This window comes from Zophobas morio, unplaced genomic scaffold (genome assembly GCF_036711695.1).
Source record: "Zophobas morio isolate AGI-343-1 ecotype UQ-CSIRO unplaced genomic scaffold, CSIRO_AGI_Zmor_V1 ptg000007l, whole genome shotgun sequence".
NCBI classification, from domain to species: Eukaryota; Metazoa; Arthropoda; class Insecta; order Coleoptera; family Tenebrionidae; genus Zophobas; species Zophobas morio.
Genome location: NW_026972112.1, coordinates 2985421 through 3013043, shown reverse-complemented (window position 1 = coordinate 3013043; position 27623 = coordinate 2985421). Strand labels below are relative to the sequence as shown.

The 27623-nt window shown below is 36.8% G+C and overlaps 5 protein-coding genes across 12 annotated transcripts in view; 3 read left to right on the top strand and 2 right to left on the bottom strand.

The window, feature by feature from the left end:
- The window catches only part of LOC135124235 (myb-related protein B-like), a 32528-nt gene extending 29980 nt beyond the window's left edge, over positions 1-2548 (top strand). For 2 of the 6 annotated variants that reach the window (XM_064049158.1, XM_064049159.1), the window contains 6 exons: positions 37-231; positions 281-565; positions 621-776; positions 867-980; positions 1790-1888; positions 1967-2548. In XM_064049158.1, the coding sequence (XP_063905228.1) occupies positions 37-231; positions 281-565; positions 621-776; positions 867-980; positions 1790-1888; positions 1967-2086 (969 nt within the window). In that variant the 3' untranslated portion in view covers positions 2087-2548. Of the gene's footprint in view, positions 1-36; positions 232-280; positions 566-620; positions 777-866; positions 981-1789 lie in introns of all 6 variants that reach the window. The other 4 variants (XM_064049156.1, XM_064049157.1, XM_064049161.1 and 1 more) reach the window with 3 other exon arrangements.
- Positions 2549-2744: 196 nt separating this feature from the next.
- LOC135124233 (E3 ubiquitin-protein ligase Topors-like) lies at positions 2745-15998 on the top strand. 3 transcript variants are annotated; one of them, XR_010279770.1, is made up of 7 exons: positions 2745-3182; positions 7471-7655; positions 7707-7799; positions 7882-8016; positions 8070-8497; positions 14684-15452; positions 15510-15998. XR_010279770.1 is itself a non-coding variant. In XM_064049152.1 (6 exons), the coding sequence occupies exons 1-6, from the start codon at positions 3033-3035 to the stop codon at positions 15322-15324; spliced, it is 1632 nt and encodes a 543-aa protein (XP_063905222.1). In that variant the 5' UTR covers positions 2745-3032; the 3' UTR covers positions 15325-15495. The 3 variants fall into 3 exon arrangements, 2 of the variants coding, with proteins under 2 accessions (XP_063905222.1, XP_063905223.1); XM_064049152.1 differs by lacking the exon at positions 15510-15998 and having other exon boundaries at positions 14684-15495; XM_064049153.1 differs by lacking the exons at positions 7707-7799; positions 15510-15998 and having other exon boundaries at positions 14684-15495.
- Positions 15777-16475, bottom strand: LOC135124234 (ribonuclease kappa). The gene is made up of 3 exons (XM_064049154.1): positions 16331-16475; positions 16150-16278; positions 15777-16095 (listed from the first exon to the last, which is right to left on the bottom strand). Exons 1-3 carry the CDS (start codon positions 16397-16399, stop codon positions 15994-15996), a joined length of 300 nt encoding a protein of 99 aa, XP_063905224.1. The 5' UTR covers positions 16400-16475; the 3' UTR covers positions 15777-15993.
- Positions 16476-22081: 5606 nt separating this feature from the next.
- LOC135123986 (ADP-ribosylation factor-like protein 2) lies at positions 22082-22932 on the bottom strand. The gene is made up of 4 exons (XM_064048847.1): positions 22774-22932; positions 22584-22694; positions 22375-22537; positions 22082-22328 (listed from the first exon to the last, which is right to left on the bottom strand). The coding sequence occupies exons 1-4, from the start codon at positions 22836-22838 to the stop codon at positions 22113-22115; spliced, it is 555 nt and encodes a 184-aa protein (XP_063904917.1). The 5' UTR covers positions 22839-22932; the 3' UTR covers positions 22082-22112.
- Positions 22933-23137: 205 nt separating this feature from the next.
- LOC135123985 (uncharacterized) lies at positions 23138-23836 on the top strand. The gene is made up of 3 exons (XM_064048845.1): positions 23138-23479; positions 23528-23641; positions 23688-23836. The coding sequence occupies exons 1-3, from the start codon at positions 23383-23385 to the stop codon at positions 23786-23788; spliced, it is 312 nt and encodes a 103-aa protein (XP_063904915.1). The 5' UTR covers positions 23138-23382; the 3' UTR covers positions 23789-23836.
- Positions 23837-27623: the final 3787 nt, after the last annotated feature.

Genomic DNA, 27623 nt, shown 5'->3' with positions numbered 1-27623 from the left:
CAAGCTCCGCCCTTTTACTCACTCAGTCTTTTACAGAATGTCGACGACTTCGCCGTCATGCTGGGCTGCAACAGCAAACAAAACGGAAACTCGCCGATAAAGCAGCTGCCCTTCAGCCCTTCGCAGTTCTTCAACAGTCCGGGATTCTTCGACGTGCCGCTGTCTTCCACGCCCGTGAAGAGGTACCAAGCGCAGAACACCACACCGTTGAAGGACAGAAGCGTCAAGCCTGTAAGTATGACGCCGAGTGGAGGTGCGGTCGTTACAGGATTGGTTGCAGGATCGCGACTACAGTCCGTTGAGCACGCCCAACGGGCTTTCCGTCAAATCGGAGTTGCCCACGTCGGTGCCCGATCCCACGGTCACTCCCAACAAGCGCTCGTTCATGGACACGCCGCGGACGCCGACGCCCTTCAAGAAAGCTCTCGCCGACCTCGAGAAGAAGTCCGGCCCTATTCCGCAGCTGCCTGACACGCCCACGCGGCTGGAGGACATCACCGAGATCATGAAGAAGGATCAGGATATCAGCGCTAATTACGAGACGGACACGAGTTTGATGATAACGGTTGGTGGTCGACGTTGGAGATTTTTTTTTATTGATTTCGGATGGTTTGTTGCAGAATGATAGTGGTTACCTGACGGGCAAACGGAAAAATGGGAGTGGCTTGGCGTCGGGCAAAGAGAACGTTTTGCCCAATAAGAGAGTCCGGAAGGCTTTGGCGCCAGCTTGGGCTTCCACTTCGTCGCAGGACATGTCGTTCGCGGTGGAGACTCCCGTAAGCAGGATTTCGAGTCCGTTGCACAATGTCGAAGTCGGCGTTGTGCGATGGGTGCGTGCGGTATTGGTACTGATGATATGTTTTCAGAGTAAATCGTTAGGCGACGATCCATCAGCGTTATTTTCAACGCCTTCTTCCATAATGAAAGATTCTCTGGGAGTGAGCAGTCTTATGGATTTTGCCCAATCAGGATCATCCAAGGTACATGGATGGTTTTTCGAAGATAATTTGTTCCCATCCTAATCCTAATTTTGTATAACACTTCTGTACCTGCTCCCAGCCCCCATTAACCTCTGTTTGGGATTATGCTTTGAAATTATTCTTTCGGTTTAGTCTAGGTTGTAGGTTTTGTTTGTGTATATTTTTGTTTTCTTTTTTATGATTTATTTAAACACAAAATGAGTTTTCGTTTGTCATTTTTTCTTAGATTAGTGACAAAATCAGTCTTGCATGTACCGTACGATCGTACCTTTTCACTTCACCTTCTAGTCTATGCTGACTCAAAAGTTGAGCATAAATAACCAAAGCCCATTACCATTCCTGTTTTCTTCTTCTTCAGTCAGCTTATGCCATCGCACAGAGAACGCAAGTATTGTCACACGATCAGGGGCCGGTCGCGCCGACATAACCTCAAACCAGTCACGTGGTTATCTCGGTCGGACCTGCGAAACTATTACGACATTTTGTGTCTTTAAATATTTATTTTGATTGTTAATTGTGTTGTTACGAAGAAAATGCGAAGCATATGCAACAATGAACAAAGTTTAGCGTTACCAGATAGTATACGCCAGGTTTTTGTTGTTTAAATGTCATATTTTAATAGTGTAGATAGAGCACTTAAAGTACTTAGTAGTGTTGTTGCACTGGACGGTTCCACGCATTTTCTCCTAGTTGTTAAGTCAGTCGCTCCCGTCAGAGGGCGCGCGGGGTGTAAAGTGCTAGGCTTGGGGGATCAGAGCATGTGGTCGTTTGTGTGGTGGTATTGTAGCTTTTTATCCTTGTCCCGGCAGCGCCTGCCATCTGCCAGTGCCCCATCCCGCGCCTCTGGTCCACGAAGCACCGCCGCCAAGCGGATCACTTTTGAGGACAGCAGGCCCAGAGCTCCCAAGGTGAGCACACGCGCCGAACCCCTCCCACAAAATGGCGCCGGCGAGACCACCCAAAGTGAGGTTATGTTTCTATTGCAGATCGAAAAGATGTGGGCGATGGTGGCGTGCGGCAGGACGCAGGATCAGATCGATCTGACAGAGAGAGCGCGCAATTTCTTAAAAACGACGGGACTTAAGCCGCGTTCGTTGAACTTTTAGTACACGGATTATGTAAATAGGACCACGTTACAAATATTTTAGTGCAAACGACTTATCGCAGGTTTTTTAATTGTCAAGCATCACTTGAGCGGGCTTCCGTCCACACAGCCGGTTTTCCAATAGTGTTTCACCTTAACGTAAGAGGGCGCGAGACGGAACCCCGCTGAACACAACACCGTGTATAGAACTAGTCTATTTTGTCTATGTATGATTGTTTATTTTTCGTAATTATATCATTTAATATATTGAGTTACTAAAGTTGGACGCCCAAAGGTTTAAATTGTAATTTTATTGCCATGGTAGGTCTAGGTTTTTTTTTTGTTATCCTTTGGGTCGTTTCGCTTATAAAGCATGCTTCAGTTTAATTTTTGCGTCTATATAATGAAATTGTGTTTCTGGATTTATATTTATTTTATAATTTTATGACACTAAATAAAATTGGTACTTTTGTAATAACACTAACTCTTGTCTCAATCACCACCCCCTCCCATGACAATCAGCAACGCAAACAACTAAAATATAACACTAAGAAGTGCTTTCATTTATTTCATATAAAAATTCGGTGAGAATTTTTGTTCACCGGGTACCCTAAATCGCCGTGTATATGCGGCGCCAGGTGGCGCGCTTTGGGGATTTTCCGCTTAGGTTGGCAGCGCGCTTCAGATGTTTTACGTCAAACTCCATGATAGCAATCGGTACACAAATCTCACAAATTTCTAAGTTTTCGTGCAGTTTTCACCGCAAAATTCCATCCCATCCGTCGAACCCCCTCATTTTCGTCGTTTTTGTCAAATGTCGTCGTCGCCCGCGCCCCGAGTGTGAGTAACGATGGAAAATTCGCGAGAATTGCAAGGTCAAGACTAGTTGACAGATCAACATGACATCCTTCATCTCCACAATACAGTTTTGAGAATAATTTCCTTGTCGAGTGAGTTAGTTGTGAGCAATGGCAGACAGCAAGCTGGCGGTCCCTCGGTCGGAGACGGCGAGTCCACCCCCGCACTGTGCCATCTGCTTGGGGACTTGCAAGAACAAGTCTCGTGCCAACTCCTGCATGCACGAATTTTGCTACACTTGTCTGTTGGAGTGGTCGAGGGTGAGTATTTGTTAAAATTGCGAAATAGGGCGTAGATTTTGCGTTGCATTGTTATAAAAAGTGATTACAATGAAGATTAGGTGTAGGGTCAAGGGTTTCAAGCCAGTGGGGCTTGGGTCACCTTCAGGTTGATTGTAATCAAGGAACACAGATAAGGCTGTGGGGTTTTTCTTGATTAGAGGAAGTATGTAAATATGATGAATTGACAGATTTAATAATGGGACCGTTCTTGGAGAATGACGTGTTTTAGGGATTGTGACCGATACTGGATAGATCTCTGTGTTGATAGGTTTGTAGAAAGAGATAGTGGTTGCAGGAAGTGAATTAAATGCAATGTAAACTTATCCATACGTTTATCTACCAACTGTGAAAAGTTTTGTGATGATCCAATTAAGGAAACACTTTTGTTTTTTTTAGATGAAACTTCTAAGTTGGCAATCTAACAAGAAATAAATAGATGATAAATTACACACGACGATTATAAAAATACCACATCAAGTTGGTTCTGAACAATCTGTCAGTTCATTTTTGATACGAATTTGCCGCTTCCGTACTTTACTAAACAATTTATTGAACCTAAAAATAACATAGATAAGTAAATTGTTTATCATTTGTTTTAGTTGTACTCAGACATTCTTAGAAGCGTTCAAAATGGCCCCATTTTGCCACAGACATTCTCAGCTTAGAAAGTTAGGTTATGATTGACATTTCTGATAGGCGACGAGTAGTTAATAGTCATTAATTATCACAATGAAGCGGCAAAATTGACGAAATTTCACGGCCAACTTATGCTTATAGCGTGATCTTTTATTGTTACCTTTTAGAATGATCCAGGCAGAGTAAAAATAGTGCAAACGAAAAACATGTGTTTGTTTTCATTGTAAATTATGTCATCAAATGTTTGGTGAATATAAAACCAAGTTTTTAATGTTACAGATGATTTTCAAACTATAGATGTAAAGTGAGCCATGGAATTTTTTCTTCACGTTGGATAAACTGATTAATTGGTTAATTCCGGCGAGTTGATTTCTTTAAAATTTGGAGAGTAAAGATTACCATTATTAATTAACAATTAAATCTTTAAAGTCAATATAAAAATTGAAGAGAAGTAAAATTAAAATATATTTTTTACAATAGTTAAATCTTCAGGTTAGGCATTGACATAATCCACAAGGTGTCCAATTTCAATGTTAAAGTATAGTAAACCAAAAGCTATAAGGTTATATGGCCATCTTAAAATTATCCCATTGTGTCGAAGTTAAGTTTTTTATAATAGAAAAGGTTTTAGGGTCGTAAATAACGTGTCCACTGCAGACTTTCACTAAATATCTAAATCTAAGCAAGAAATGTTTAGAAGACGATTTATTGCCAACCGGTAAGCTTAATGCGAACCACACAAAGAAGGTATTTATTTGCGGCCAACTACTTTTATGATGGTCTTATCTTATAGCTCTTGGGCTACTTTACTAGGAAATATAATTGCAAACGCCGTCAATTACTTTATGAGGGGTCTTTAGTACTTTAGACCGCAACCTGCAATAAAACCATTACGAACCCTTCGCAACGGACCCAGGCAACAATGGTCATCAACTACGTCATAGTGACCAAAGATTTCACGTGATATTGACGTACCAATGACGGTCAAATGTCTCGTCCAGATGACGTCATTTTGTAACGAACTGTTGACGTGATGTACTGACGTCTTAGAGACGGCATTTACTGTCCATTTTAAGGAGTTTTTTATATTTTTATATTGCTTACCTTAAATAAAATATTATAACTCGTTATAATCACCAGGTAAACTTCAATACAAAATATATGGAGTATTAATTAAAGTTAAAACAAATTAGTCTAAAATGGATAATATACAATATATAGGTAATCAAAAATAAACTTTTGCAATAAAATATGCTATTTAAAGAAAAAAAAAAAACGAAAAAGGGAAAGTCCGAATGCACGCCCCCAACATCTGATGTATTGTATAGTAAATACGGAAGTTGAGCATTATTTTTTCATTAGATGAAATAAATTTAATAAAACTAAAAATTAATCACTCTCTAATTTTTTTGGTAACCATCATCACTTTATAAACGTCTTTATAAAATCAAAATTCGACGAATGAATTCTTCAAAACCTTGTCCAGTTTTAGGGACAATGGACAAAGAATTTTTATGACTTGTTTGTGTTGTTGGGTCTTCACTATTATAGGCTCAACCCCAGATGTTCTATTTATAATTTGCCAAGCAGGATATTTACAAAATAACACTTCAGAACACTTCGAGTTTTATTAGAAATTATTAGAATGAAAAAACTTGTCTTTGGTGTATTTATAATAAAGCCGTTGTATTTTTACTTCCCGAGCGTAAGCAAAGGAAGTATTGTAATCGAGTCCGTCGGCCGACTCTCTACTTTTACATTTTCTCGATGTTTCATGACCTCTAGAAGACGAAGAAATAGGTCTCCCATTTCCGTCTGTCTGTCTGTCTATCTGTCTGCCGTCCCGGATTTTTATTAGACAGATAATCTCCGAAAGTACTGGACCGATTGTTGTGAAATTTTGTATTTATATTAGGAATATCATGTAGATGGTAAAACGCTAACAAAAATTTGCCTAATCATCCCCACCAATAATGTGATGACGTCCCCAAACGTCCAGATTTTTTGAAAAAAAAATATCAAAATTAGGAAACAACCTTCTGCAATTTAATTTGATTTGAAATCTGCAAAACCGAATGCTCTGAAATCTTGCAGATGATTTACAGTTATGATAAGCATGATAAATTTTTATTCAAAATATACAGCCTGTTATTGAAAAGTACGTACAAAATAAAATCGGCAATTGGTCTCGAAGTATGGGTGCTAAAAGTTAAAAAAAGTTCAGGTAAAAGTGTTACCCTTTTAGAGATAAAAATTATTAAAATTTATGACCAAATTCGTTGTACGCCTCTGACAAAAAGATCATCTTTCGTTTCTATAACAACATTTAGTCTTGACAAAAATTTTATTGTTACAGTTGGTAGGATTTACTAAAATAAATTAATTTTACCTATTTATCCTTCAGTAGCGTCTAAAAAGGTTGGATAAGGGTTAATTTTCCCCTTATAATTTTGATAACACAAAATAAGTTTTTCCGACTTCTTAGACTTCGCGAAGAACTGTCCATTTTGTTGTACGTACCTTTCAATAACACCCTGTATTTACTTGTCCCCTCCAAAAATTGATGACGTCATCTCAAAAGTTTGCCAAATAAATCCTATCTAAAATGTTTATTATATTTTTTGGATTTGCATATACAGGGTGCCTCAAAAAAACTAATGAGTGGGTGAATTTATTTAATTGAGTTAATCGGGAACTACAAAACCGAATGTTTTGAAATCTTGGAGATGTTTTACAATTATCAAAGGCATGGTAAATTATTAGTCAAAATGTATTTGTTCATCCCCTCTAAACAATTGAAGACGTCACCCCAAAATTTTGCTGAATAAATCCTATCTAAAATGTACAAAGTATGATGAATCTGTACTTGTAATTTATTATTCCGTTCATATTTTTTGGATTTGCGTATACAGGGTGACTCAAAAAAATATTGTATTCCAGGAGCGAGGGAAGTTCTGTCGAAACAACTTTCGACCAATTTTTTTGCTCTAAATATAATTAAAAAATGACGCAGAAAGGACGGCTTTTTGACGTCATTACTTGAAGTCAGAAATAAGTGATAAAAATCTCGTCATTATCACGTGATTTTTTGGGCGACGAGTTATGACCAAATATTGACGTGAATTAGACGACAGTCTGCTGCTTGAAGTCGTCAAAAGTTTTAAGAACCACACTTTCATGTGTCCTTAAATTTTAAGATTAAATTCCTTGAAAGCTGTCCCTTTAACAATCCACCTGTTCACGTATTGAAACAAAGACGGTCCTGGAAAGGTAAGGGTGGCGAGTAATCTTGATTGACAGTTTTATGCTGGGTGCACTTTCCAAAGTGGTCGGAAATTTTGCAGCTGCAATTTCCATAATTGCAGTCATTTGCAAATATCTTTCGTCGTACAATACACACCCAAGGACACATTTTTACAAATTTAGTTTTTGTACGAAAAACGAAACTTATTTGAAATTTAAAAATCGCCGCCTTTTCAGTCCAATCAGATTTAAACCTGCCCTTCCACTGTACCCTTGTGACGTCATCTGCGCACTTGTATCCCCACCGCGCGCCTCACATTCCGGGTTTGCCGTGCGTCATCGCCACTTTCAACCTACCACTCAACCTGTTCGTGCTCTTCTATTCCAGATCAAAGCAGAATGCCCCCTTTGCAAGCAAGAGTTCAAATCCATCCTCCACAATATCAAATCGATCAACGAGTACGACGTCCACATCGTGGAGAACATCCCGGTGGAGAACAACCGCTACCTCGACAACGCGTCCCTGATCTACCTGCCCCCGGCGACGCCGCCGATGCACCACTACCAATTCCGGTGAGTATCCAATCAAAAGGAAAAAAAGGAAATTTTGCGTACGTTTTCCAGAACGACACTCACCGTCGACTCGAGCGGCGAGCACGCCATCCAGAATTTGTTGCTCCATCATCCGTTACTCATCGGCGGTTATAACCCCGAAAGGTAACTTGAAAGTGGTTGGAGCGACGATCAGTCGACGCAGAGATCGCTCCTCGAACGGGGATTTTTACTGTGTGAGTTTTAGGTATACGCACCACAGGAGGCGCAGAGGGGACACATCGACGTCGTTCAGGAGGTCGGTGTATGCGGAGAATCTGTGGGTCTACGCGCCGCCGGACATCACGGGCAGGTATAGGGACGTGTCGCCGTCGTACTATAGGTGAGTGCGAGAGAGAGGGAAAGTGGGATGGAGAATGACGATTGTGTTTCCAGGAACAATCCAGCGGCGCGGACTCGCCTCGTGCCGTGGCTGAACCGCGAACTGAACGCTCTTCTTCACGAGAACACCCAGCACGTGATGCGGCTCGTGGACATCATCCTCGACCACCTCCTCCTCCACCACATCTGCAGTTACATGTTCCGCTCCCTCCTCTACGAATACCTGAGCAACAAAACCGACCATTTTATTCACGAATTCTACAATTTCATGAGATCTCCGTACGATATGGTGGGTTATGACCGGCACGTCATCTACACGGAAAGGCAGCAGTCGTCGCCTATACATTTCATCGACGAAGTCGACGTCTCGGACTACGATAGTGACGTGATTTTGGTCAGCGACACTAACAATAACCAAGGTCAGGTCTCGGACCCCGTCATCATAGATCTGGTGGAGACGGATTCGGACGAACCGATCATAGGTATTGATTAGTGTTCAGCTCGGGTTTTGGTTTTGTTTTTTAGAGTTAGTAGCGGTTGAGCGAATCCTGTGGACGGACAATAAAAAAAAAATAAATAAGAAATATATAGGGAAAAAATGTTATTACACATACAAAAAAAAGGGGACAAAGTAAAAGACGGAACGTTGAAATTAATGACACAGTGTTTGTAAAAAACATTGGCCTGATGCTTTGCGCACCATTTTTGTATACCAATAAAATTTTATAACCTATAAGTGTGATTTAAATCAACCTTTGGGGTAAAGATCCTCGTGAATTTGTGACTTACATATAATAAATAAACATCCAAGTTAGTATTCTATTATTGTACGACACCTGCATTAAATTCGTTACAAAGTATATAATATACGCTCCTCTTGAGCGTTTGCCGACCACTAAACACGACCGGTGGTCTACAATTATATTTTTAGGGTCTGGAGTATAGGTTTTTCCAATTTTTACGTTGTAAAATTTTATTAGTATACAAAATGGTCTGTTAAATGCTTGACATCAAATATGGCTTCCGATATTATAGGTTAAGATAATAACAGGTAAGTGTGAATAGTAAAAAATAGTGACGATGTGTCCTCAGTAATATCAAGGATGGCCGTAGCAAGAACTCGAAGAAAGTAGTTCGTTTTTACGAATGACCACGTGTCATTAGGTCCAGTTTTGCATGAGCGCAGAACACCATTTTGTTTATTTTAGGTCAAGAATTGGAGTCTTTATTTTTAGTAGGTTTGTGGATTAATGTCAATTTTAAGCTGACCCAAATTACACTAGATGAGAATGATAATTTACAATATTTACATTAGAGCAAAACAAAGAGAACAAAGTAAAATCTGGATTTAAGATTAAGTTAAGTGAGCCGTATCTGAAATAAGTAGCTGTTAACATATTGTAACGGGAGATTACTTATTATTAGGTGTTTAAGTATTACAGCAAAACGATTACGTGTTATATGAAACGCTGACAATTAAGGAGTTAACTACCGTCAATAAATCAGTACAAATCAATCAAAGCATGAATCGTGCATATCTAATTAATTGTACAAATTATGGTGGTCCTACTGATAAAAATAATGAAGCGTTCAGAACAGTTATATAGTGCAAATAAACGGTTATACAGTCGGAGCCAGAAAATCTTCGACGTGAATGGCATTCCACTATCTCACTACTACTTTTATATTTTCTTCAAGTTTCATTCCCCTAAAGTACAAAAAAATAGGTCTCTTCGGATTTTTATTAGTCAGATAATCTCCGAAACTACTGGGCTTGGCGTTATACCAAATTTGGCTAATCATCCCCACCAACAATAGGATGACGCCATCTCCAAAGTTTACATTAGTAAAAGTTAAATTTTATAAAGTAAAATTCCTGCACTACTTGTGGGTTATGAATCCATGTTGAGTTTTTAGCGTTTTACCCCTAGACTTCCAGATTATTGGAAAAGACGATGAAAATTTTATAACATATTTTCCAATGTAACTTTGAAACTAACCGTGGATGCTATGAAATGTGTTGTTAATGTAGTACTTGCTAAGTTAAGACTGATTTTGGCAAATGGCATCTGCTAAGAAAATAATGGGCGGGTGGGCGGGGCTAGTATTTGCTAAGATAAGACGGATTTTGGCAAATGACATTTCCTGTAATAAAATAAGGGGCGGGTGGGCGGGGTTAGCACTTGCTCGGATAGACTGATTTTGGCAAATGACGTGTCTGGACTGCTATTGAATGAACCCTACTCGTTAGTGTCCCTAAGAAGCTGAATTATTAATAAGCGCGTTTTTTATTTTTTTAAAACTGAATCCTGAAAATGGTTGTTCTTTGCTGAAATTGGGCACACTCTAGGAATTTAAACGTGGTTTTTTAAAGTCTAGAAATTTATTCCAAACATGTTCGCTGACACACATGTTTTCGTACTAGCACGGTTTTTTGTGTTTTAGTTTTGGGATTTTCAGTTTTTCAATTCTTCAATTTTCTTCGATTTTTCGATTTATAGTTTAGTCAGTTTTATTTATTTTTCAGTTTTTCCTTTCCTAAATTATTCATTTTTGATGTTTCATTTCATTTAAATTTTTCCGTTTTTCGATATTCGAATTTTCAGTTTTTCTTTTCAACTTCTCTAACTTTCAGTTCTTTGTTTTTACAATTTTCGATTTTTCGACTTTTTGATGTTTCGGTTTCTCAATTCCTTCAATTTTTGGATTTCTCGATTATTCAGTTTATGGATATGAGTTTTGGATTTTTAATTTTTCAATTCTTCAATTTTGTTCGATTTTTCTATTCCTCGTTTAGTAAGTTTTTTGGTATTTTAATTTTTTGATTTCTTAAATTTTCGATTTGTTTTTTTTTCAGTTTTTCGATTTTTCAATTTTTCCTTTTCTAAATTGTAGATTTTTTGATTTTTCAATTGTTCGACTTTTCGAATTTTCAACCTTTGATGTTTCGATTTTTCGGCTTTTTAACTTTTCAATTTTTCAATTGTTCCGTTTTTCGTTTTTAGAGTTTTGAGTTTGTTTTTTATTCGACTTCTCGAACTTTCAATTCTTTGATTTTTCCTGTTTTGAATTTTCGATATTTTTTATTTTTCGACTTTTCAATTTCTCGATGTTTTGGTTTCTCGGTTTTCAATCCTTCAATTTTTGGATTTCTCGATTGTTCAATTTTTGGATATCACGGTTTTTTGTGTTTCAGTTTTGGAATTTCCAGGTTTACAATTCAATTTTCTTCGATTTTTCAATTTATGGTTTAATCGGTTTTTTGTTATTTTAATTTTTTGATTTCTTAAATTTTCGATTTCTCGATTTCGGTTTTTATTTTTCAGTTTTTCCTTTTCTAAATTGTTCATTTTTTGATTTTTCAATTTTTCGACTTTCCGAATTCTCGATCTCTTGATGTTTCGATTTACCTGATGTTTTATTTTATTTCAATTTTTTGATTTTCGGACTTTTCGGTTTTTTAACTTTTTGATTTTTCAATTGTTCCGTTTTTCGATTTTAGAATTTTCGATATTCGAATTTTCACTTTGTTTTCTGTTCGACTTCTCGACTTTTCAAGTTCTCGATTTTTCGATGTTTCGGTTTCTCGATTTTGAATCCTTCAGTTTTGGGATTTTCAGTTTTTCAATTCTTCATTTTTTTTCCATTTTTCAATTTTTCGATTTATCGTTTAGTCAGTTTTTTGATATTTTAATTTTTTGAGATCTTAAATTTTGGATTTCTCGATTTCTGTTTTTTTCAATTTTTCGATTTTTCAGATTCTCGGTCTTCTGATGTTTCGATTTACCCGATGTTTCATTTTATTTCAATTTTTTAATCTTCCGATTTTTCGGTTTTTTAAAGTTTCGATTTTTCAATTTTCCGTTTTTCGATTATAGAATTTTCGATATTCGAATTTTCAGTTTGTTTTCTTTTCAACTTCTCCAACTTTTAATTCTTTGATTTTTCCATTTTTGAATTTTCGATTTTTGATTTTTAGACTTTTCAATTTCTCAATTTTTGGATTTCTCGATTGTTCAATTTATGGATATCACAGTTTTGTGTGATTCAAATGTGGAATTTGAAAAATCGAAAATTTGAAAAATCAAGAAATCAAAAATTCTAAAATTTAAAAAAATGAAAAATCGAAACATCGAAAGATAGTGAAATCGAAACGTCGAACCATCAAAAAATCGGAAAACTGAAAAATCGAAAAAGATAAAATTTAAAAATTAAAAATTTATAATTGAAAAAATAGAAATATCGAAAAACTGAAAAATTACTGAAATTGAAATATTGAAAAATTGAGAAATCTAGAATTTAAAAAATCGAAAAACCGAGTTGTCCGGAATGGAAACAAAAAAATCGTAGAATCGAAAACTAAAATTTAAAAAATCGAAAATTTAAAAAATGAAAATCGAAAAACCGGGAAATTGAAAAGCCAAGCGAAAAATCCAAAATTTAAGAAATCTGAAAATCGAAAAATCAAAAAGCCGGAAAATTGAAAACGAGAAATCGAAACATGGAAAAATATAAAAGTTGAAAATTGAAAACTTTTAAATAAAAAAATCGAAAAATCAAATAATTTGAAAGATCCAGAAAAATTAAAAAATTGAACAATCAAAAAGTCGAAAAATCGGGAGATAAAAAATTCAGAAACTAAAAGATTCAAAAATTGAAAAATTCCCAAAATTGAAATATTGAAAAATCTAGAATTTAAAAAATCGAAAAACCCAGTTGTCAGGAATGGAAACAAAAAAGTCGTAGAATCGAAAAATATAGAATTTAAAAAATCGAAGATTTGAAAAATCAAGAAATCAAAAATTCTAAAATTAAAAAAAAATAAAAATCGAAACATCGAAAGATAGTGAAATCGAATAGTCGAACCATCAAAAAATCGTATAATCGGAAAATTGAACAATCAAAAATATAAAATTTAAAAATCAAAAATTTATAATTGAAAAGATAGAAATATCGAAGAAATAAAAAATCGCAAATTTTAAGGATTAAAAATTTAAAATATCGAAAAATTGAGAAATCTAGAATTTAAAAAATCAAAAAACCGAGTTGTCAGGAATGGAAACAAAAAAATCATAGAATCGAAAAATATAGAATTTAAAAAAATGAAAATCGAAACATCAAAAAATCGGAAAACTGAAACATCCTAGGAATTTAAAATAGAAAAAATAAATTTCGAAAAACCGGGAAATTGAAAAACCGAGCGAAAGATCTAAAATTTAAGAAATCGAAAAATTAAAAAGCCAAAAAGTCGAAAAAACGAAAACGAGAAATCGAAACATGGAAAAATAGAAAAGTTAAAATTTGAAAAGTTTTAAATAAAAAAATCGGAAAATCAATTAATTGAAAGGAAGATTGAACAATCAAAAAATCGAAAAATTCAAAAATTAATGAAAAACTGAAAACTCGAAAAATTCAAAAATCCCAAAACTGAGACATCGAAAAATTCAAAAATCGAGAAATCGAAAGGTCGAAAAATAGGAAAATCGAAAATTCAAAAAATCGAAAAACTGAAAAATCAAAAACCTGAAAAATTAAAACAATAAGTGAAAGATCGTGAAATTGAACACTCGAAAAAACGAAACATGGAAATCTCAATAAATCGAGAAATTGAAAAATCGAAAAATTTTAAAGCCGAAGAACAAAAAAAAAACGTTTAGTCAGTTTTTGGTACTTTAATTTTTTGATTTTTTAAATTTTCGATTTCGCGATCTTTTGATGTTTCGATTTACCCGATATTTCATTTTAGTTCAATTTTTTTAACTTTTTTCGGTTTTTCAATTTTAGAATTTTCGATAATCGAATTTTCAGTTTGTTTTCTTTTCGACTTCTCCAACTTTCAATTTTTAAATTTTTCACTTTTCCATTTTTGAATTTTCGATTTTTTTATTTCTCGAGTTTTCGATTTTCGATACTGGAATTTTCGATCTTCCTAGTTTTCGATTTCTGATTTTTAGACTCAATTTTTACATTCTTCAGTTCTTTTGACTTTCCGGAAGATTTTTCAATTGTTTCGATTATCTATTTTTGGTAGTTTTTACACCACTGGTTTTTACTTTATTATAGAGAGATAAGAAAAAAAATCGCAAAATCAAGTTTTATAATTTTTCAAAGGAACGGGATTTACTGCCTTTATACTTCAAGGGCGAGGAAAGTTCTGTCGCAATAACGTACCAGTTATTTTAGGTTCGTAATCTGTTAAACTTCAAACGTCAAATGACAACAAAGCATAGACTACATCAAAATGACGTCGAAGTTTTCTGGTCACGACTGTACATCTCTGTCTTTTCCTTTCGTCCGTAAATTTTGGGCAGTTTGACAAGAAATGTTTTGTGTCGTCGTGGTGGCACTTGTTACCGCTATTGTTATATATCATTAGTACCACACTTAGAACCCAAACTTACCAATGTCATTCTTACTTTAATAATGTAATTTGGCAACCTTGGCAAGGATAGATATATCTTCTGTCTTCTTTTATGCATAAATTCTACTCCAAATAACTTCTTAATGGGGACGGTTTTGTGAAGTTTTATAGCTTCGATATGATAAGCCACGTGACCCAAAGGTGGCAACCAATTGTATTGTCTCTAGGCAAACCATATAAAAATGATATTATTTAATAAAAACATAATAGATCGTGGGCTCGAGTTACCAAATCGTTGTTGTTCCAGTATCGGAAGAAAGGAACGAGCCGAGGTGCGTCGAAGAAGAGAACCGAAAACCCATTCTGCCCCTCAAACTTCGGATAAAGAACCGACACAAGTCAAAAGAAAAGAGAAAAGCGAAGAAGCGGCATCGACAAGTCACTTCCACCAGTTCGAGTAGTTCCAGCGAGGAGAGTTCGACGGATTCAGACTGTGATTACAAGAGATACCAGCAGAAGAGGTTCTTAAAGAAGATGAGGCGGGAAAAGAAGAAGAGGAAAGAGAGCTACTACGTCGAGAAAGTCAGTTCCGAGAACGAAGACGACTTACCCTTGGCTAGTTTCGCGCGGAAGAAGCGATCAAAGCACAGTAAACACAAGTCACACACGGTCACCAGTGAAAAGAAAGAGAGAAGATACAAAAGGGAGTACACTTCCGGTTCGAATTCCGACGAGGAAAATAAGACGGACAGTTCGAGTAGTGACGAAAGTTTTTATAGTGAACATAAACCGTACGTGAAAAGTAAGGTTAGAGAAGTGAGGGGGGAGGATAAGCATAGGGCGGGGCCGAGCAGCGGCCGCTTAAGGAACACGTTGAAGAAAGAGGCGTCGACGAATTTGTGGTATTCCAGGCCTTCGGCGTACGATTCGGATAGTTCTGATAGTTAAAACGCAGATGATGTACAGCATATTTAATTTTTTTTTCCCCTGATTATTTTATATTTATGGTCAAGTTTACATGATTTTTTTCTGTAAAGTCACTTCCAGTGAAAGATCCTCAGAGGTGTATGTTGGAGGTGCTCTTTTTGTTATTTTAATAAACCGTGTTTTTGACATAAACGCTGGTGTTTTAGTTGCGGGGGCGTGGCGTAAACACAACAACCACATTCACGCGAGGGAAAAATGAACGATGCAATTCAGTTGGTCGATTTTGGGTGGTATTGGCGAATCGCAACGGCGGAGGCGTGGTCTATGTTTATACGCATGTAGCGTTTCCATCAAGTACATAATAAATTTAATTCAGGAGCATAAAGGTATTAATTATAATCTAGGGTTTTCTCATAAATCAGTCTACTTTTTAAGTACGTGGCCTTCAAACCTGTAACGTCACACACAAGTCGTAATGTGTTAATTTATGTATTTATTTTCGTTTAATTACTCTAGGTTCACAGCATATTGAGACTATGCCACATGTAACACCACTTAGAAGTAGAAAACCATAAAACAATCATAACAACTCTAAACTGATGGGAAAGTACAACTAAACAAAATCTTTCTTACACATATGTACACTAAAATTGATATACGAGTAACAATACTGAACATTAAAATTGGATTTTAAACGCTCAAGGATGATCTGTTGTTGGCCCAGAACTGGTGCGCCGAAAGCGCCAATGTGACAACGTACAAAAGAGCGGCGATCCAGCAGTTGAAAGCGTTCTATCAAGAAAAATTCAATAATTTCGTGATAGGGCTGAACTGAAAAAATCGTACCTGCGTGTATCCTCTGTCTATGTCCGTATAAAAGTCTTTGAGGCTGTCAGGGTCGTGGGGGTGGCGTGCCTCGGGCAGATCTTCGGCGAGGGCCACGGCATGTACGTAATAAAAAATGCCCATTAAGGCCTAGGGTACAAATTAGAAAAAAAATGGGGGTTTTGCAATAACAACACCTTACCAGTTGGATAATTCCCCAAACGCTTAAAATTAAGCCGCAGAGGGACAATTTCGGGCCGCACACTGGCATTTTCGAATTTTTTGGCTGAAACAGATCACACCTCGAAACTACAAACTGTCATGTGATTGTCAATGACGAATGGTGGCTAGTGCCAATCGCCCAAAAGTCCCTAGATGGTTTACATTGTGGATGCATTCGTTGAAAACTAGTTATTTTAGATGATGTAGGTTTACCACACTTCAGTGCGGGGTTCGATTCAAAATGGGGTTTCGATTTATTTACTACTCCAATTATTGTTTATAGCCACAAGTGTTAACTGTTACACGTTTAGTGACGAAGTTAGAAATTATTGCTATATTTCGTGTATGGGTGCAATTTTTTCCACTATTATTTTTCCTAGTGCAAATATAGGCAACCAGTAATAACTCTTCTTTCTCTAATAAGTCAGGGCTTCTCAAACTTTTTATAGCGAGGGAAGTTTAAAGAACCAATTTTACGACTACTTTTTATTGTTTTTCTCATGACATATATATTTCATTTTCTGGAAAAGTACATGTTGATTTGACCCATTTAATAAAGGCATATTGCCCGCGCACAACAGTATGGAAAAGGGTATCTAACATCCTCATGATAGACTTGGCATTCCTTAAAAGCATCTCCGAGATCTAGGTAACAACTGGAATACGAAAAACATATTAAGTGTGTTATATTTTACTTTTTATTCACGATAACAAAATATATAAATATAACATTACGTTTTTATCATGATTGGGTTATATTGCAAAGTAGATTAGATCGACCAATTATAATACCAAATGGCTAGTAATTTTTGTGATTTTTATTGTCAGGTTGGCAACATCTTTAACATTTTATAAAGGGGTACCTAATGTAAATTGAAATATATATGTCAATTTTTGGAAAAGTACATGTTGACTTGACCCATTTAGCCAATGCATATTAAGCGCGCACAACAATGTGGAAAAGATAACATAATATCCATAGGCATGTCTACGCATTCCAGTGAGGCTTTGGGAAGTGGCTCACAACTGAAATATGAAGAACATATTAAATGTGTTGTAAGGATCCAATTCGAATTTTTAAATTTCAAACGAATTCCGCGCGCACAAGAAACGGTTAGTGAGAAGAAGGAGAGGTTGGCAACCAACCACCCCAAAGAAACAGACATGCGCAAATGTTAGGGTGTTTTTGTCTCGTGTAAGATCAGCCACTTCGCTTTGACCGCTTGGAACAAACGGTCGACTTCTTTTCGAGCGCTTCGAGCAACAGGTTGTATTTTTAATTGTGAATTATTCTGTGCCTTTTGCTGTTGTGTTTTGTTTTTCCAGTGTTGATCTGTTCCATTGGAAAACCTAGCAGCCTCGTTGAGCCATTGGGTGTTCCTGATTTCTCATCGTTCTTACGACGAGGTTTTTGTGTTCCTGTTGGCGGTAAGCCGTGTCGAAATCTTCGCATCTTTGGAGAGGTATGTTTTGAACACCTGTTTGGCGGCGAATTTCAAGCCCCGACGATGCTTCTGGCCTCGTGACATCGACGCGTGCGCTTTTTTCCACTAATCTCGTTTTTTTTTATCTTTCATTTAAAATCCATCGCAGTAGGGCTTTACAGGAAGTGATTTCTAGTTCGGGCCATGCTTTATTTAGCTATATTTGTGAAATCTGTATTTTGGATGGCGGCAAACGAGTTGTTATTCTCACCGTTCTTTGTTCAGGCAGCGGCCATTTTGAAGCGTCCATTTTGTTTCTTTTAACCGAGCACATGTTTTAACTGAATCTATTGAACAAAATAACAACATTGTGGGTCATGGGGGGACGTACCTTCTATTCTTTGGATTTAGCACATCGTTTATACAACGCCACAGGATTCATCGTATTTTTGCATCGCATATTTTCGACGCCTATTATTTGGAATGACGAATTCGTCCAACGCCATTTTGCAACTGCAGATTGTCTGCCATGTTTGTTTATGTGTTTTGTTTGGGGAAATGTATGTGTAATAATGGCCCACAATGCATTTAAATAATTTCACGTTTGAATTTTAACTAATAACTTGACTGGACACGAATTAATATTAATCACATGTAAATCTGTTAACTTTACAATCTTTCACCTCATGCAATTTGTCTTTGTCTCACAGTTTTAGCTTCAGTAATTTTCCTTGCTGTATAATTTGAATTGAACGTAAATTTCCATGCTCTGCAGTTCTGACCTAACATGATATTTAATTTGTACAAGCTTATTTCACACCAGATCTTGTTTTTTTAAATCTTTGCTAAGTTTTGATCTTGTAAATGTTTGTTGGTGAATGTTTCTCTCATATAAATTATCGGATGTCCAAATTTGATCTCAATTAAGAATTATTTGTTGTTGAATTTTCGTAAGAGTGTGTGGCGAATTTAAATGTGGTTTATTGCTCTTTGTTGAAACTTTAACGCTTGTTCGGTTGTCATTTAATGTTAGAGTCATAGAGTTTGAACATTTAAATGAAATTGAAGGTAAATAACACATAACTCGTAGTGTACGTGGGGCGCGCGACTTCTTCTCAAACTGACGGGATTAATCGCGTCACCTGCACAAGTCCGCGGGTTTTGTATAGCTTCAGGGGGCGGTCGCGGGTTTTTAACGCTGCCGGTTTCGTGATAGCCGGGACCCCACTACGGATCTGCGATCGTAACCGCCTCGTTTCGCAGGGCACGTTCGTAATGGAGATGTGCGTGTGAGCAGGCTTTGGTGTAGATAGAATCACCGTCGTGAGGGAGAACAGTGACGATCAGGAGTCCCAACCTCCACTTGCGCTACAACGCCCCCTCTGGGTATTTTGCTGTGCTCGTAAATGAAATTGATATATTTTGTTTTATGTTTGTTCGATCGCCACACTCTCATAATGATTCGGGTTCTGCCATCCAATTTACATATGTGTAGGGTTTTGTATTTGTTCGGTTTTCATATGTGTATGTCTGTCAATTCGCGAGTGTTTTTCTTTCACATATCTTAAGGTGTCTGACATGTAATATGTCGGTGAATAAAACCCCAAGGGGTTTTGGGGAATGAAGACCGATGATGCCTTGGCCCTGCGGACTCGCCAGAAGGGCAAATCGAGCGTCTGTCGTTCTTCGTTTCTTTTTCCTCCTTAGGAAGGCTCCTAATTTTGTCTATTATTTCTTGCGCTCTCGACAGTGTATGCACTTGTATGAAAGAACGTCTTCCCGCCACTTTTCAAAACCAAAAAAAAAAAAAACACACAACGTAGGTTCTCATTTGTTAGACGATCACAGCCAAGGCCAAACTTTGAATTTTTAAATTTTTGCGGGCCTTTCAAACTGTTTCAAGGTCAATTTTTAAGGCGGGAAGTTTGGGTTATCACAGTGTTATAAGTATTTTACTTTCTATTAATGGTAACAAAATATATAAATACAAAAATACGTTTTGATCATGATTAGGTATGAGTGGACTGGATCGACCAATTATAATACCGAATGACTATTAATTTTTGTTTTTTTTATTGTGGCAACACATTGCCAGAATTGCCAACTCAATAATTAATTTTGATTGGAGTAATTTTAGATTACTTAACGTTTGTTTATGTACTTCGTTTCATTTAAAATTTTTTATCTGAACAAACACTAGCTCTATTTTTATTGTGTAGCGGTAAAATGAACTAACTTTTTGTATTTTACTTCTCCATTTGGAAAACACACAGCAGCAGTACATTTTAGTGGAATTGAGGTTTCTCCTAATGGAAGATGTCCGTGGTTTTGGTCAAAGCATACTCCAGAACCCCCTATAAAAATATTTTAACCATAACAGAATATTTGGAAGAAAAAGTAGGACGGTAAAAATCAAGGCGCATTCATAAGCCACCGATATAAAACAAATTAATGTGCTACCACTTACCATTATCTAATATGAGATCCGCGTTCAACTGGAAAATGCAGTGAAGTGCCAACACGGCAAAATTAAAAAAAAACATTTTTTTAATAACAAACTGAATGTTCTGAGAACAGATCATTAAATTAAAATGCGATTTTTCATTGCAATTAGCGCATTTTATACGTTGGGTATTAGGAAAATTACAATAATATACTGTTAAAACACAATAGAGTCATTATTTAAGCATGAATTGGAAAGAATGAAAAATATAGTTTATTGCGAAAATACGTTTCGTTAATGATCTGATTTTGCCTCTGTTAACTTACCGATAAAATAAAAACACATTAAAAATTAAAGACATTACATAACAAACGTGTTATTTATTAAATTTTAAGCGATATGTAGCTACGACTAGCTTCGTTCAGCTGGATAGCGATTATAAAATACGTGGCCACATTGGCCACAATACTAAAAATCAAACTTTTATCGACCCTAAAATAGCCGCTTGCACTGAATTGTGGCACGAAGTCCTTCGAGTGCTGAGTCATTTTGATAAAACTTTCCAGTTCTGATAAGTCTTCGGCAAAATTTTCCTGGACCTTGTAAGCTAAATACTGGAATTTTTTAGCTTCTTGGACAGTCGAATCGATGGGTAGTACAATCCTGAGGCAATTATACTAAAATAATAGTAATAATAATAACAACACAAGTTAATCGTAGTAAAAACTTACTGAAACCACAGTTATTATACAAGCACTAGCTAGTAACATATGGTGGTCTAGATTCCGATTGGTCGTCAAGTGCAACACAAAAGCAACATTTAAGCAATTAACTAACTCCAGCCCAATGTGAAACATAATCATAACTAACTGATAACCGAAAATGGTGTTGAAAACGTCCACAGATTCACCCAAAATTCGATACTCTTGTAAGATTTGTGTCAACTCTTCTTTGACGTTCGATTTTCCAGTTATCGTAGCTAGTTTGTAGTTAACATCCTCATATCTCGTCTTGAAACTCTTAACTAAACTACTTAACAGCGTTATTGTTAAAAACTCATAATAAATTTCCTTAAGACAACTCATACAAGCTATTTTAAATACAGACACTTCAATATAATTCATCCAGACGTACACTTGGTAGACAATGATTAGGAAAAAAATAACTTGTTCGATGATAAACCGAAAATAGATGTTTTTCAGGACACACGTTTCGGTTTTCCCTTTATTTTTCAGCTTTTCGTCGACGTGTTGTAAATTGGTGATGAGGGTTTTCCAGTTTTCGCTATCCCAGAAGCAACTTTTCGACACTGTTAGGATACTGAGGCTCAGCAGGAGGGTGTAAATTCCAAAGAAGATGAATTTTTGGGAAACTACCATGTCTTGGTACAGTTCGCGCAGTTTTTTGTCGGTCATGGTATGAATTATCCAAAAAAATTTAACCGATATTATCAGACACCCATAGAACTTACATGTGATGGGACGGTAGATGGTGTTTTTGCCGAAGTCGTACCATGGTGTTATCAGGAAGATGTTCAAGAATTTGTATAAATAGATGATGGAGTTGATATCTTTTATAGAGAGCTTGAGGTTCATGATGGCCAAGTTGTTCAGGTTGTATGGTTTAATCGCGTAATTGTGTAAATATGAGGAGAAAACATCAATATAGGAAATTAGGAGGGGGTGGAAGGGTGTGTAGATTACCAGTGTTTTCTTAAAAATATATTTAGATCTTTTCTCATTTTATTTTCAACGTAAACTTTGGAACATTCAAAGTTTTGTTTTCAGAATTTTCAACAGTCATTAATTAACCTATAGTTATTGAAGTCTAAATTCATCAATTTTTCGAAAAGAAAAAGTCAATATTGTATAAAAAAAAAATTTAATAAATATAAATTAATCCAAAGTAAAAATTCTCGCCGCAATATCGTCAATCAACCAATCCATCCCCTTCAACAAATTCTCCCCTGTGACCGCGCTACACTTCGCGATCTGCCAGTGATGGGTCCTAATCTGGTCCAACTCCAAAATTTCCTTTAACTCTTCTGGGGTGCACGCCCCTGGCAAATCTTGCTTATTGGCAAACACGAGAAGAGTGGCCCCAGCTAACCTCTACTCAAACAACCATTACTAAGCCTACCACAGTCCGCATACCCACCTCTTCCTGCAACAGAACGTGTAACTCGGCCCTGCAGTCCTCCAGCCTCCTTTTATCGGCACTGTCAACCACCCAAATCAGACCATCTGTGCATTCGAAATAATTTCTCCAGTACGAGCGCAGAGATTTCTGGCCGCCGACGTCCCAGAGGTTTAAAGTGAAGCTGAAATTTGCCACTTGTGAAATTATAACTACAAAAAAATACCCACCCCCGGTGCTCCAGTGTTTTAATATTGAACCCCAAAGTGGGCGAAATTGTGTCAATGGGTTCACCGTTGAAGCGTTTGAGTATTGTTGTTTTTCCGGCGTTGTCTAGTCCTCTGTGTTGCGAATTAAGGGCGTAATATACGAATTGTTGCACGAGTGGGTAATTTTAGGTTAGGTTAGAGGTAAGGATACAGCATTAAGATGCGCATTTCTTTCTCTTTTTGCTTCATTTTCTTTAGTACTGTCAGGAAACCCATTTTGGTGGTGGTTTAAGCTTGTTTTTTATTAAAAAAATACGGAAAACTTTAAATTGTGACAGTTATAATTGACAGATAATATCAAAGTATGAAACCGACGCAACACTTTTTGTGTATTGGTGGTTGCCTACACGAAAAATCTTGACACATAATATACAGTATGTTTAAAGATCAGAAGTACTTTTTACTTTCAATTACACATTTACATTCCGGACAATGTGCTTACAGCAACACTTTTATTTCTAATACCAAAATTAATAAGTGCTTGCAAAAAATGACAATGGAAGTTCATTGTCGCGTGTGAATCACCCTATATTTTTTAATGTTGTTTTCGTGCGTGTACCATATGGTACCCATTATAATCGCATATTATCTAATAATGATTACGTTCCCAAGAACATAAATGTTATAAACAGTAAAACCTTCCATTAACTAATTCTCTAGCCACCGTCTGACCCCCTATCTAAATGACTTTTTAACCACTTTTTGATAAATTTTTATTTAAAAATGTGCAAACGACACTTATTGCCAGTCGATCTTAAAAATGTCCCCTACGAGAGTCTGCTTTCTTTTGTTTGTTTTATTCGGTTTTTTGGCTTCGTCGTTTGCTGGTACTCTCACCTCTAGATCTTCCAGAAGAAGTAAGTTATGCGAACATAGAATAACAAAATTGATTGTTTGCTTTTTAGTTCATATTCCATCTTTGGGTTTAGGCCCACGCTGCACTGGATGCCCACCACATTTCTGTGACGATGACCCAGCCATCATCCATGGGTACTGTTGTGGCTGTGCTAGATTTTTCGGTATGTCATGGTTGTGGGTGAGTTTGTTCTAAACAGTTTTTCGCAGATGTGCTTCCTGTAAATTGTCCGCCTCATCTGGATTGTCCTCTGAATAATTACGACCTGTGCGAAGATTATGAGTACATGATGTATTGTTGTTGTGCTTAAGTGCATTTTTGTACAACCCGTAATATGTTTTATATTGTTTGATCTTTATTTATGCATCTGTTTAAAATACTTCTGTATATTTACCCACCTAAACCGTAAACACGGTAATTATAAATATACGTAAGTTGTTATCTTTCTGGGTTATAAATATAAATTTTGCCGCATTCTCGAGATAAGAGATCCCAGACTGTACCCAAGAATAATTGCGTCCACCATCTGAATGAAGCGCGTAATACACAGCCTACTGGAACCATTGCCATGAATAAATATTTCTGTTACTTTGTACAAAAAACACGCGTTTCATGTAAAGCAGACCAAATTATTGCGTCACGCAAAAACCGACCTTAATCATACTCGTAGCAACTTTTTCTTCCTCTTTGTATGATTTTATTACAACACGTTTTGCTTCAACGCTCATACGAAAATCAATTACTTTTAACCGTGTTAATTTCTTGGGTCATGCACCTTAAGTACAAAAGCTCAAAAGGGTGTTTTCACCCGACAACCCTCTGAGAGGTGATGACGGTACCAAGCACCCGAGGTAATAATATCCATCGATTAAAAGGACTCTTACGTGGAACAGAAAAAAAAATTAACCGTCACAGGAAGAGAAATAACTTACATCAAATTTATTTTTGTAAGCTGACAAAGCTATTTATAATAATAATAACTTTATTTTGGGCTAATACAAATATGCAGACAAGCAGTCTGTCAAAGTGAAATGAAAAAGCTTACCAACTTTGTTTCAAAATTGTCAAAAAAAAAACTAGATTTTGAATGAAAACAACCAGAAATAAAACCATGACATGACTAATCTAAATCTTTTGATTATTTGTTTTCTTTCGTGACAACTAATACAAATACTGACCTAAGCAAACTCAGGGTGTTTTACGTCAATAGAGTGGAAATACCATGAGAAGAACCTGTTGAGTCATCACAGTTTGTCGTTTAGGCTTAGACCAGTGGCGTATCACTTGAAATCGAGTATCTTTTTATAATAAATTTGCAAGATGTTCTTCTCAAAGTAGTTCCACTCTACTTGTTCCTAATCATAATCTAGAGATTATTGCTATCGAAGAATTTAACCAAGTCTAGTGTTCTCCTTCGTTCTTGAGACAAAACTGTGATAAAAAAAGCTTTCAACAAGTTTACAATTTGTGTTATATACGAACCGTTGCGACATGCGATAAGAAATCCATTATAATCGAACACTCACTTCCTTTTAGTTCAGTAATTTACTTATTATTTTTAATTACGGAAAACGATCTACTATTTACAAAAGAAATTTATCAGTAAAACATTGTAAGGATCCAATTCGAATTTTTAAATTTCAAATGAATTTCGCGCGCGCAAGAAACAGTTGGTGAGAAGAAGAAAAGAAGGTTGGCAACCAACCCCAAAGAAACAGACATGCGCAAATGTTAGGGTGTTTTCGTCTCGTGTAAGATCACCCACTTCGCTTTGACCGCTTGGAACAAACGGTCGACTTCTTTTCGAGCGCTTCGAGCAACAGGTTGTATTTTTAATTGTGAATTATTCTGTGCCTTTTGCTGTTGTGTTTTGTTTTTCCAGTGTTGATCTGTTCCATTGGAAAACCTAGCAGCCTCGTTGAGCCATTGGGTGTTCCTGATTTCTCATCGTTCTTACGACGAGGTTTTTGTGTTCCTGTTGGCGGTAAGCCGTGTCGAAATCTTCGCATCTTTGGAGAGGTATGTTTTGAACACCTGTTTGGCGGCGAATTTCAAGCCCCGACGATGCTTCTGGCCTCGTGACATCGACGCGTGCGCTTTTTTCCACTAATCTCGTTTTTTTATCTTTCATTTAAAATCCATCGCAGTAGGGCTTTACAGGAAGTGATTTCTAGTTCGGGCCATGCTTTATTTAGCTATATTTGTGAAATCTGTATTTTGGATGGCGGCAAACGAGTTGTTATTTTCACCGTTCTTTGTTCAGGCAGCGGCCATTTTGAAGCGTCCATTTTGTTTCTTTTAAACGAGCACATGTTTTAACTGAATCTATTGAACAAAATAACAACATTGTGGGTCATGGGGGGACGTGCCTTTATTCTTTGGATTTAGCACATCGTTTATACAACGCCACAGGATTCATCGTATTTTTGCATCGCATATTTTCGACGCCTATTATTTGGAATGACGAATTCGTCCAACGCCATTTTGCAACTGCAGCTAGTCTGCCATGTTTGTTTATGTGTTTTGTTTGGGGAAATGTATGTGTAATAATGGCCCACAATGCATTTAAATAATTTCACGTTTGAATTTTAACCAATAACTTGACTGGACACGAATTAATATTAATCACATGTAAATCTGTTAACTTTACAATCTTTCACCTCATGCAATTTGTCTTTGTCTCACAATTTTAGATTCAGTAATTTTCTTTGCTGTATAATTTGAATTGAATGTAAATTTCCATGCTCTACAGTTTTGACCTAACATAATATTTTATTTGCACAAGTTTATTTCACACCAGATCTTTGTTTTATAAATCCTTGCTAAGTTTTGATCATGTAAATGTTTTGTTGATGAATACTTCTATCATGTAAATTATCTGATGTCCAAATTTAATCTCAATTAAGAATCATTTGTTGTTGAATTTTCGTAAGAGTGTGTGGCGAATTTAAATGTTGTTTATTGCTCCTTGTTGAAACTTTAACACTTGTTCGGTTGTCATTTAATATTAGAGTCATAGAGATTGAACATTTAAATAGAATTGGAGGTAAATAACACGATAACACGTAGTGTCGGCGATGGGCGCAGTTCCTAGTTGAGGTAGCGGAATGTGTCGCGCTCTCTGCACATATGTGCAGGCTTTGAACTAGATTTCAGTGGGAACGGTCTTGACGACGAGGTAGTAGTTGACGAGACTTCACCGCTAGTTTTAGGCCGAAACGGCCTGCTTGGACAACATGTTCGTAATGGAGGGGTGATGTCTGGCAGGCTTGGTGTAGATAGAATCACCGTCGCGGGGGAAACCAGCCCAGACCGGGAGCTCCAAACTTCGCTCACGCTACGACACCCCCTCTGGGTATTTTGCTGTGCTCGTAAATGAAATTGATATATTTTGTTCTATATTTTGTTCGATCGCCACACTCTCATAATGATTCGGTTTCTGCCATCCAATTTACATATGTGTAGGTCTTGTGTTTGTTCGGTTTTCACATGTGTATGTCTGTCAATCCGCGAGTGTTTTTCTTTCAAATATCTTAAGGTGTTTGAAATGTAATAAAATGTCGTCCGGGAATAAAACCAAGGGGGTTTTTGCGCTGAGGGGTAAATCTTCGCAGCGTATTTCCCCCTGTGAGGGTGGTGCCGTTTCCCCCCCTCCAAAACAATTTCTGTTAATTATTTCTTGCGCTCTCGACAGTGTATGCACTTGTATGAAAGAACGTCTTCCCGCCACTTTTCAAAACCAAAAAGTGAATAAAAAAAAAAAAAAAACACACAACGTAGGTTCTCATTTGTTAGACGATCACAGCCAAGGCCAAACTTTGAATTTTTAAATTTTTGCGGGCCTTTCAAACTGTTTCAAGGTCAAATTTTTAAGGCGGGAAGTTTGGGTTATCACAGAATTTGGTGCCGTGACCAGGATACAATGTTGCATACTGTGTTAGAGGAGCGCATTTAATGTTGCATAAATACTCATGTGTTTTGATTTAGAACAGGCAAAGTGATCAGCTGAAGAAATGGCCGAAAGACGGGAACGCAGCAGCGATAACCGTGACGACCCCGACTTCCGGATCACGGACGTGTGGACAGATCACACGCAAGCCACGACCTCCAAGGGTAGCCGAAGAAGCCCTAGCAGGGAACCGGAA

Coding starts and splice junctions, on each gene's coding strand:
- LOC135124233 (XM_064049152.1), top strand. CDS start 3,033: ATGGCAGACAGCAAGCTGGCGGTCCCTCGGTCGGAGACGGCGAGTCCA. Junction 7,800..7,881: donor GGCGGTTATAACCCCGAAAG/GTAACTTGAAAG, acceptor TGTGAGTTTTAG/GTATACGCACCACAGGAGGC. Junction 8,017..8,069: donor GTGTCGCCGTCGTACTATAG/GTGAGTGCGAGA, acceptor TTGTGTTTCCAG/GAACAATCCAGCGGCGCGGA.
- LOC135124234 (XM_064049154.1), bottom strand. CDS start 16,399: ATGCCAGTGTGCGGCCCGAAATTGTCCCTCTGCGGCTTAATTTTAAGC. Junction 16,279..16,330: donor TTTGGGGAATTATCCAACTG/GTAAGGTGTTGT, acceptor TTTGTACCCTAG/GCCTTAATGGGCATTTTTTA. Junction 16,096..16,149: donor TAGACAGAGGATACACGCAG/GTACGATTTTTT, acceptor TTTTCTTGATAG/AACGCTTTCAACTGCTGGAT.
- LOC135123986 (XM_064048847.1), bottom strand. CDS start 22,838: ATGGGTTTCCTGACAGTACTAAAGAAAATGAAGCAAAAAGAGAAAGAA. Junction 22,695..22,773: donor GAAATGCGCATCTTAATGCT/GTATCCTTACCT, acceptor TTCGCAACACAG/AGGACTAGACAACGCCGGAA. Junction 22,538..22,583: donor AAAACACTGGAGCACCGGGG/GTGGGTATTTTT, acceptor GGCAAATTTCAG/CTTCACTTTAAACCTCTGGG.
- LOC135123985 (XM_064048845.1), top strand. CDS start 23,383: ATGTCCCCTACGAGAGTCTGCTTTCTTTTGTTTGTTTTATTCGGTTTT. Junction 23,480..23,527: donor CTCTAGATCTTCCAGAAGAA/GTAAGTTATGCG, acceptor TTTGCTTTTTAG/TTCATATTCCATCTTTGGGT. Junction 23,642..23,687: donor TGGCTGTGCTAGATTTTTCG/GTATGTCATGGT, acceptor AGTTTTTCGCAG/ATGTGCTTCCTGTAAATTGT.